This window comes from Belonocnema kinseyi, chromosome 4 (assembly GCF_010883055.1).
Source record: "Belonocnema kinseyi isolate 2016_QV_RU_SX_M_011 chromosome 4, B_treatae_v1, whole genome shotgun sequence".
Taxonomy (NCBI): Eukaryota; Metazoa; Arthropoda; class Insecta; order Hymenoptera; family Cynipidae; genus Belonocnema; species Belonocnema kinseyi.
Window position 1 is genome coordinate 67,170,860 of NC_046660.1, and position 11,240 is coordinate 67,182,099.

General features: G+C 28.7%; 1 protein-coding gene across 3 annotated transcripts in view; it reads right to left on the bottom strand.

The window, feature by feature from the left end:
* The window catches only part of LOC117171466 (E3 ubiquitin-protein ligase RNF38-like), an 81,047-nt gene that overhangs the window by 23,065 nt on the left and 46,742 nt on the right, over positions 1–11,240 (bottom strand). For all 3 annotated transcript variants that reach the window (XM_033358812.1, XM_033358811.1, XM_033358810.1), the window contains exons 2-5: positions 6,480–6,681; positions 5,966–6,053; positions 3,488–3,573; positions 82–717 (exon numbers count right to left, since the gene is read on the bottom strand). In XM_033358812.1, the coding sequence (XP_033214703.1) occupies positions 82–717; positions 3,488–3,573; positions 5,966–6,044 (801 nt within the window). In that variant the 5' untranslated portion in view covers positions 6,045–6,053; positions 6,480–6,681. The remainder of the gene's footprint in view (positions 1–81; positions 718–3,487; positions 3,574–5,965; positions 6,054–6,479; positions 6,682–11,240) is intronic.

Here is an 11,240-nt window from a genome sequence, read left to right on the forward strand (position 1 = left end):
AAAAAAAAAAAAAAAAACGGAAGAAAAAAGAGAAATATAGAAAAAATACTCTGAAGTATGATTTTCTAAAGATTTGATTACCTGACACGAATGCGCAAATGCGTGTGGTCCAGGCGGTGCATAATATCCATGAACATGACAGGGTAGTCTGTAACCCGCAGTCTGAGGATGCCAGAGAGTTTCACCACTGACAGCAACTCCCAGACCGGAGACGCCAACTTGACCAACTTCGACAACAACTGGCCCACTGGTTCCTTGAGCCGGATGATGAGACGAACCGCTCGGATGATGAGCATGGGACGGGTGAGCATGATGCATATTATGTTGAGGGTCATGGAGACTATGATGCAGATTGTGAATATTGTGATTTTGGTGTTGATGTTGATGTTGGTGCTGGTGTTGGTGCTGGTGGTTGTTGTGTAGTCCTGGGTGCACATTGTGAGAAGAAGGCAGGTGGGGATTGTGCACTCCCTGGAGGAATGGGCACGACGGTGTAAACGATTCGGTGTATCGCTGGTATCGATTCCTGATTGGTGGGCTGCCACGTGCCGCCAGGTGGCTACGAGATGATCGCCGTTGGGCTGGTGCCACTTCCCAGGGCGGAGTTGGTGTATGTAAGGGTGGAGTCGGTGCCGGTGGTGCCGACTCTTGTACTTCAATTCCGGAAACTGTGCCATTGCGAGAAATTCTGCGACGCTTCCTCGATGGAGATTCGCTCTAAAAAGAATCCGAAATTTCAGTTTTTAAATCAACAGAGTTCATCTGGTAACAGGGTGGCAATTCAGCGGATGATTTTCAATTTCCGGTCATTTGCTGTTTAAATTTTTTAATTTTCCCGGTGAATTGAAAATTGCATATTCATATTTGCCGCAAAACGCAAATATGTATTTTAATTCATTACGTTCATTATAAACATCATTTAAACCAAAAAATTGCAAAATGAATTTTAAAAAAACAAACGAATTTTCAACAAAATAGTTCAATTTTCAACCAAATTGTTGAATTTCAACAAAAAATGAATCAACTAGAATAGTTAAATTTTAAACGAGAAACTTTGAAATAAAAAGATTATTTTTATACAAAAAAAAGAACAATTTTTCAACAAAATACATGGATTTTTAACGAAATAGTTGAATTTGTAATTAAATAAAACAAATTTTCAAACAAATTAATTAATTTTGAACTAAAAAAATCGCAAAACAAAAATGCAGTAGTAACATTTTTTATTTCAAAAATAATTTTTAACCAAACATTAAAGTTATTTTTTGTTTAAAAATAATTTGTAACCAAACATAAAAGTTTGCAACTAAAACAATGAATCTTCAAATAAAGTATAATTGAATTTTTAAACAAAAAATTAATTCTTACTAAAAAATATAAATTCTCAACCAAAATTAAAATAATTTAATTTCAATTAAAAAAATGAATGTTTAACCAAACGGATGAATTTAAACAAATGTTTACATTTTCAAACAAACTGATGAATTTTCAAACAAAATTATGAACATTTAACTGAAATAGTTTAATTTTAAACCAGAAAGATGAATTTTTTTAATGAAACCATGTATCTTTAACTAGAATAATTGAATTTTTGACCAAAAAGAATATTTTTCAACCAAGAAGATTAATTCCTTAAAAAAAGACGAATTTTCAACTAAAATAAATACATTTTATATTCAAACTATGAATCTTCAGTCAACAAAATTAATTTTTAACAAAATAATTTAAATTTCAACCAAATAATTGTATTCCCATCTTCAAAGATGAATTTTAATTAAAATGATAAATGTTTAACTGGAATACTTGCATTATTAACCATAAAGAATAATTTATAAAGAAGAAGATTGAATTTCGAGGGGAAAGATTATCAACTATAAAATAAAAAACATTTTTTAACAAAATACGTGAATAGTTAAAATTTCCGTTGTAAATATTGTTTTTAATAATAAAAAAAACTTATTTTTAGCAAAGTAGTTAAATTTTCTAATGGAATAGTTCAATTTTTAGATAAAAAACATTATTTTTACCAAAATAGTTGCATTTTAAAAGATAGATGAATTTTCAATTAAAATGATGAATCTCCACAAAAAAAACTTAATTTTTAACAAAAGAGTTTTACTTTTAACAGCAAATAGTTGAATTTTTAACTACAAAAATATACATTCGCAATAAACAATGTAACCAAATTTTCTATTAAAATTCAAAAAAGGGATTTTTTAATCTCCTTGCTTCTAAAGCAGAAGTATAATTCTTTAACCACATAGATACATTTTAATCTGAACTGAAGAATATTAAACTAAAATAGATGCATTTTTTATCAAAAAGATTAATTTTTAAACAATAAAATTAATTATCAAACAAAAAGATAAATTGTCAACCAAAACCTAAATAATTAAGTTTTCAGTTAAGAAAATCAATGTTCAACCAAAAAAATGAATTTTTAATTACAATTATAGAATATTAAAGCGGAATAATATTTTCATTTTTAGTTAAGTGAAACAATTATTTTCAACAAAAAGAAACCAATTTTCAATAAAAGAGTTTTTTTCTCTTTTTTTCTTCAACACACTAAATGTATTTTAAATTAAAAAACACAACTTTATATCGCAATGGTTCAATATTGAACTATAAATGATCCATTTTCAACCCAACGTGGAATGGTTACATTTTCAGTCGAAAAAATTAGTTTTCAATCAAATAGTTTAATTTTTATCCAAAAAAGCTGAAGGTTCAACCAAAAATAAAATAGTTTAATTTTCCGTTAAAAATCTAATTCTTAACAACCACAATAATGTATTTTCAGAAAAATAGTTAAATTTTCTGCTTTTTTAAAAAGAGATGAATATTCAATTCAAATTATGAATTTTCCAACATCAACAAAATTAAATTTGAACAAAAGAATTTTTGACCGCAAGTAGTTGAATTTTCAAGAAAAAAAAAGATAAATACCTAATGAAAAATGTGAAAAATGTATATTATAATTTAGAAATAGTTTCTCTTCGAAATACTACTTCTACTCTAAAAACTACTTGAAGCACTTTCTTTTTCTGAAATTTCGAAGAAGGAACTTTTAAGTTGTGACCAATTTTGACCTGGAACAGGCATTTTTTAACTCCATTTTTCTAAACCCCAGTTTAAATTCTTTTAAAAAATTCCGGTTCCATGTCAAAAATTCCCTGTTTCCAAGTGAAATAATATTTCTTTATCGAAACTCCCTATCCTAAAATAAAAAACGGTAATTATTTGCACTCATATGCCCTACCTGTAAATAAAGTAGAAGTCACTTTTCTAAATTGACCAAAATGATTAAAATAATGAAAACTTAAATTTTTCTGTTTTTAAACAAAATCCCGGGCATTCCAGGTTTTTTTCTCGGTCAATAAAATTCACTGTTTCCCCGTCAAGTCGCCACCTTAATTATTCTATTCACATCATAACTGGTAGCGAATTAACACCAAAGTTTTATTAAGTAAAATTGAGACAATACCTTTCTACCATCGTCTTGACTAGGTGGCCTGTAAAATGGAGGCGAAGGCTGAATTTGAACAGAGTTCAGGGGTAGTTGACTTGAACCTGGAAAAAGGAATAACAAAAGTTGAAATGTAGAGACCAAGACATCATCAAATAGCAGGAAATAATTGTGAAATGTAGTGATTCACAGCGGCTTAGTAGTATATGCGTCGTTCCCAGTTAGCTGGTTAAAAGCGGATATAATTTATTATTAGAATCTTTTTATATCATATCTTAAAAATGTTTTCTAGTCATTTTTTTGTAAAACTTTTTTTTGCTAGCTTTGAAAATATGTTGAACATTTCAGCACTTTCGACTGATAAATAGTATAGCAGACAAAAATTCAAGAAGATCAAAGATTGAAATATATATTGGATAGATCGACAATTCACAGAATTAAGAAATGCTCATATTTGAATATTTTTTAATGGATTTCTTTCAGTAGCTACATTTAAATTTTGATTATTATGATCATCAATTTTTTTTCTAATGAATTAATTTCAATACAGAATTCTGAATTTTTAAAAGTATTTTTTTTAAGTAAGCTAGAAAGAAATAATTTGAAAACAGTAAAATTACTATTAGAAAACCCTACTTTTTCTCTGTTTATTTCCTCACACGTTTAAATTTATTTTAATATACTTTTATCAGTCGAAAGCTCTAGAATGCTCAATGTTAGCTAAAAAAATGTAAGTGCTACAAAACAAAAATTAATTTTTTTTAATGAATTAACAAAAAATTATGAAGACAACAAATGTTGTAAATATGTATTTTAATAGCATATAAAACCAAGTCATATAACAATCATCGGCAAATTGATTATAATTTATCCGAGGCTCCTAAATATATGCTCTCTTGTTGCATATTACTTTTTATTTCCAACATTTTTTTCTACAACCGGAAGTAATATAAGTTTCACTTATACGCCGTTTTAGGTTATCCAACTACTTTTGATTTAAAGTTAATTATTTTTCATTGAAAAATCTACAATTATATTTTTGGTTGAGAATTCATATTTTTTGGTTAACAATTTAATTATTTTGTTTAAAATTTAGAATCTTGTGCTTTAAATTCAATTGTTTTGTAGAAATGTCTTCTTTTCTCAACTGAAAAATCTTTTTTAATAGAAAATTCTATTATTTTTATGAAAACTCTTCTTTTTCGTTTGAAAGTTAATCTGTTTTGCTTGAAATTCAACTTTGTGATCAGGCATGTCGCTTTTCAATAAATTCGACTGTTTTCTACCAAAAATACTTATGGTTCAAATATCCAACATTTTTATTTGATGATAAAATTAATTTTGATTTTTGGTTCGACGATTTATAATTTTAGTTAAAAATTGATCACTTTGGTTTTTATTGAATTAGACTTTTTTTATTTCAAATTGAAATATTTTTTTGGTTGAAATATCAATAATTACATTTTCCACAGAAAATTCGTTTTCTTTTTGTTAAAAATTTTATTATTTAGTTGAAAAGTTAATTATTTTGTTGTAACTGCAACTTTCTGGTCGACAACTGATGTTTAGTTATAAATTCAACAACTTTTTGTTGAAAATTTGTACTTTCGGGTGGAAAATAAACTTTTTATTTGAAAATTCGTATTTTTGTTGTGAAAATTCTGATTTTATGTAGAAAAATCGTCTATAGGACTAAAGATACAACTGTTTTGGTATAAAATGAAACTATTTCGTGGAAAATTAACCTTTTTGTTTATCACTTATATTTTAAGTTTGAAAATTAATTCTTTGTGGCCCAAAATTCCACAATTTAGTAGTTGAAATTTCAATATTTGGTTCAAAATTCAAATATTTGGTTGAAGATTAACTTTTTTTGTTGAAAATTCGTATTTTCGGGTTGAAAATGAACTTTATGGTTTAACATTAGCATTTTCGGGATGAAAATTCAACTATTTTGTAGATAATTCGCCTTTTGGCTTTGAAGTTTTACAATTTGGTAGAAAACTCAACTAATGGGTTAAAATCGTTTTTTGTTGTTGAAAATTTGTATTTTCGGGAGGAAACTGTATCGTTTTTCAATTGTTTTTTATTTAAAATAAAAACATTTTTTGGTTAAATATCAACTATATCTTTTATCTGAGAATTTCTTCTTTAGTTTAAAATTTAACTAGTACGTAATTAGTTAAAATTTGAACTTAGTTAAAAAGCCACGTTTTTAGTTGAAAACGCATCTCTTTAATTGAAAATTTGTTTAGAAAATATTTGAAATTGGTATTATCAAAAAGAATCTCTGCAAAGCGTCTTGTTTTCTAATATCTTGAATTTCTGTTCACAGTTCTTTATGAATCGAAGCTTTGTGAAAAAAAGTGGAAAATATGGTCAAAAAGCCTCGATTTGAGGTGTTCTAGGGGATTTTTGAAATTTAAAGGTGAAAAGGGATGATTAGATAGAAAAGAGGACAAGTTGTGATCCCTGGAAATATTACAAATTTCTCACCTTGTGCACTTCTGCGATATTCCATGTCTACTCCACTGGCTGCCAAGCCAGGGCTTATATTCAGTACAGGACCACGCATATTATTTTCCTGAAAAAGAAGATTAGTATTTGGTACTTATATTTTGTATAAGAGATAATAGTTTATAAAATATGTCTTATAAATGGCGAATGTATCAACAATATCAAGCATAATATACAAGTTTTCCCAAACTGCAAATTAATACGATCTTTACATAATGGTTACGAAGATTCGAATCTATCATATTTGAAAAGCAATCTTAAAGTAAAAAAATTCAGCCAAATTTAGTATAATATTAAATATTAGCATTGAAGTGGAAGTAATAAATTAATCAGTTGCTGAATTCGGAACAAAGGAATCAAATACAGAATTGGAAACAATATAAATTTTCGCTACGTATTCCCTGAAATGCAAAGCAGTTACATAAATTCAATGAGAGCATGTCTTTTGTATCAGCTACTTGCGCAAGACAGCCATTGTTAAAGTTTAACAAACCTGAGTGCAGATGTTGATATGAAGGAGAGAAGTGGCGTTCGGCGAATCAGTCGAGTCCTGAGAAAAATTTGGCAGAGGATGCCTCGAATGCGAACTGTGCTGCGGGGTTGGTTTGTACCCCACACTAGGTCCACCGATTCCCGTACGATAAGGAACCTCCTTCACAGATGGACCTGACGAGGTTCCCACTCCAGGACAGTCCCTGAAATCAGAGGGGAAAAAAAGAGAAATTAGATAATTTCATCCGTGTTTAGCTCTCTAGTAATTCTGAAAAATGAAACGGTAACTTTAAACTTAAAGAGCTTCATTTAGAAACTGCTAGCTACCCATGAAAATTATAATATGCTGGATACATTTCTTCCCTGGTAACCTAATACAGTAACGGTAATACCTACTACTCAAGATAAGGCTTCCTGATTGGAAAGCATTAATGAAGGCAGAATATCGGTACCTATCGAAACGAAATCAATATTTTAACTATCTATGTCGCTCTCTCGAAACGGCTTAATATATCAGCAAATTTTATAATCTGGAAATATCACTGGAGTGGAGAAAAATGAGCTCAAGGGTGCAGACTCAAAAACCTGCATTAAATATTTATATCTCAAATGTCTAAGATCTAAAAAGTAGTGAAATTTTGCACACAGCTTTAGGCGTTTTTTGTGCTTTAATGCGAACTGAATTAATAGAAAGCAATAATAATATCAAAGTATTTTTGGTTAAAAATGCTATTTGGTTGTAAATTTAATTATTTTGTTGACAATTCAACTATTTTGTACTATGGGGAACTTACCTAGTAGAAATTTAATATTCTCTGGTTATAAATGTAACTGTGCGGTTCATAATTGAGCTGTTTTGGTTGAGTATTGAATATTATTTTGCTGGAAATTCCTTTTTTTTGAGCTCCACTGTTGTTCATTTAGAATAAAAATTTTTATGATTGAAGTCTAATATTATATTTTCGGTTTAGAATTGAACTATTTTGGATTTATGTGCTACTATGTGGTTGAAAATTCAACTATTTGGTTAGTCATATTTTTTTCCAAAAAGTTTCCTTTTATAAAAAATTCGTTTTTTGCATGAAAATTCGACTATTTTATTGAAAGTCTCATTGTGTTTCGTTGAAAATTCACTTTTCTTGGTTAAAAATTAACTTGTTTGTTAAAAAATCGTATCCTTTGGTTAAAGTTAAACTATTTGTTAAAAAAATTAATTTTTTGTAGAAAAATCAACTTTTTACTTTAAAAGATTTTTTAGCTTGATAACTCAAATTGTAAATTGAAAATTTTTCACTTTTGGTACAAAATCTTGTTTATACAAAAATTCAACTCCTTTATGGAACATTAGTCTTTTTGGCATTAAAATTCGTCTTTTTTTGTAGTAGTCATATTTTTTTTTATTGAAAAGTTTTTTTTCTTTTTAAAAAAAATTCGTCTTTAGTAGTTGAAAACGAGTTTTGTTGTTGACAATTCAATTGTTTTCTCAAAATTCGTCTTTTTGGCCTGAGAACTCAAATATTCAGTTGAAACAACTGTTTTTAATTGAACTTTTTGTTTGGAAATTCGGTCATTTGGTTGAAAATTAATCTTTTTAGTTTAAAAATTCAACTGTTTGGTTCAAAATTGAATTATTTAATTGAAAATTTATCTCTTTTTCTTAAAGGTTTGACTATTTTCTTGAAAATTGATTTTTTTGTTTCAAAATTCTAGTTGTTAATAGTCATTGTTTTTATTTTCAACGCTACGACTCTCAATGCGGGCCTTCATCAGGAGAGCATTCCTCTCTAAAATGAATAGTGTTTTTTTATAACAAATGAAAACTAAAATACAAATAATGAAGGCCCACATTGAGATCCGAAACGCTAAGAATAAAATCAATGTTGATCAAAAACTAGAATTGCTTTTTTCTGTTTGTTTGAATTTAATTAATTATTAATTAATTAATTTTGAAAGAAAACTCTATTGTTGAAAATTTTTCTGTTCTGGTAGAAAATCTTTGTTGGTTGAATATTTCCCTCGTATCGTAAAAAATTGCATATTTCCCCTATTTTGAGAGAATTTTGGACTCTGAAGTCTGAATACGAAACTGAGGATTTTGACACAATAAGAACGAAATTTGAAACAAGCTAGATATTTTATTTTTGCTAGCGTCGAGTGAGGGTTGTGTTCAAAAGCTTTTGGGGCTTTGAGTCTCGTTTATCCTATCGATTTTCCCTGATAAGTGGAGGAAACTTTTTTGATCGCAAACTTTTCGCACGGCTACAATGAGGGTATAGGAGCCCCTAAGCCCTAAGGGAACTAAGCAGTATAGAATTCTAGATCATGGGAGTTGTAGAATAGGACCAGAGAGTACATGAGGCGATGGAGCTTGTCGATATGGGCACTCCCGTTGCCGTTCATTAAGTTGTTCATGAGGGTATTGCGCCTGTGAATCCTGGTTATGGGGGTGCCAGCTTCAACATTTATGGGATTCATTTAAAACATGTGCCAATATTCCCTCATATTCGATATGGAAGCCTGATCACAAAATGTTCAAATATTGGCTCAAGATTTTTGAATTTTCGATTTTAGGTTGAGATAGAATGCGCAAAACGGAAGGCAGAGGTGGCCCAGAATATTTATTTTTAAAATTCTCTGATTTTTTCCTGATTACTGACCGATTTTTTTATTTTCCATGACCATTAATATTAAAATAGTAGCATTTTAATATTGCAACATTTTTAAGACAGAATATTTTATGAAGGGCATAAAACACTTTCAGATTGAAATGTTAAAACTTCAAATTTATTTATTATTTAAACAAAAAAGGTGACCTTTCTACCACTAAGGATGAATTTTTGTTAGATGCCAGTTAAATTTTCAAAAAAAAAAAAAAAAAGATAAATTTTCCATTGAAAAGAACGAGTTTTTAGTCCATAAGATATTCCAGGAGAAACTAGAATTTTCGGCCAAAGAAGATTGCTGTTAACCAAATAATTGAATAAAAAAAATAATAATTAAATTTCTATCAAAATACTTGAACGTCCTATTTATAAAGATAAATTTTAAACGGAATAGTTGAATTTTAATATAGAATAGAGGAATTTTCAACAAACTAGTTGAAACTTTAACTAAATAGTTGAATTCACCAAACGGTCAAATTTTTAACAAAAAGAAGCTAAATTTAAACCAATAACAGATGATTTTTCATCTGTTACATTTTTAACAAAAAATATGTCAACTTTTAATGTAATGGATTATAATTTAAAAAAAAGGAATTTTAAAGAAAATAGTTGAACTTTTAACCGAAAAGTTATATATTAAAAAAAATTAATAGTTGATATTTCAACAAAAGTTTTAAATTTTAAATAAAATAATTAAATTTTTAACAAAAACGTTGATTTTTCAACCTACAAGTCTCAAAAATATGAAATTCCCACCAAACAAATTTTTTCTACAAAAAAAATACCAATTTCCTAAGGAATATAAAATTTCAACAAAAAATGGAAAGGTTAACTTTTCAGTAAAAAAATTAATTTTCAAGAAAAAAAACCGAACCTTTAACAAAATAGTCAAATTTTAAACTAAACAGATGAATTTTTAATTTATAAGTTGAAATTTCAAACAAACAATACAAAAATATTCAACAAATAAACATTTTTCAGTCAAGAAAGAAAAAAACTTTTATCCAAAATGTTAAAATTTCAACCCAAAATACGAATTTTAAGTAAAACAGCTGAATTTGCAACCACGCCGTTCCATTTATATCCAAAAAAGAGCAAATTTCGAACCAATGTGAGTAGTGTTCAACGAAAAAATATCAATTTTCATCAAAAAATGAAAATGTTACAGTTGCAGTTAAAAAAAGGATAATTTTCCACCACAACAAAAAACGATTTTCCAGCGCAATAATCAAATTTTCGACAAGAGATAAGTTTTTTTTTTAACAAAGAAGTTCCAATATTTACCAAAGAGGAATATTCAATTGAAAAGATAATTAAGAATAGGATTAGTTAAATTTTTTTTAATGCAACTAAGAAAGATTTCGAATGAATTTTCAACTTAAAAAGACATATTTACAACTAAATAATAAAACTTTAATCTAAAATTATAATTGCCAGGAGAATAAACTGAAAAAAGATGTAGAAATAAAATTCCGCGACTTTTGCTTTCCCTGATTGGAATGGATTTAAATTTACTAAGATTTTTCATATGAATTCAACCAACTTTAAAGCTGTGAATTTGGAAACCTTTGACCATATCCACCTCTAAGGCCTTAAAAATAAACCCCATCCTTAAAAATTCTAAAGGTTCAAAATCAGGAAGTTCTAAAATTCGTAAAACCTTGAATTAGCTTTGATCGGATACCGTTCAAGTTGAAAAAATTAAATTAATTCCGAAGGCCTCTGTACTTTGAAACTGAATCCCCAACTCTCTCAGAAAGGCATGAAAATCTATCAAAATTGCAAGGACTAAAAAAAACCTTGCACCTCTCGTCTACAACAACTTATTCACTGTCTTCTCTGGCCTATTTTTTCATGGTGATTTGAATGATTATATGGAATGAGAGTCATCGTTCCAGAAAACACGGCCCTGAGACGACCCTGTTTGCAGAAGGTACTACGCTCCTGATGTTTTCCCAGGGCCATGCGTTCTCTCTCGCTCTCTTTTTTCCCTCCCACTCTTCTTTGCTTTTGCTGGTGTGTTTTCAGGGCCCGTATTTCTGCCCCTTGTATATCCCCCCTCTCACTAACTCACTCACTCTCTCTCTCTCTCTCTCTCT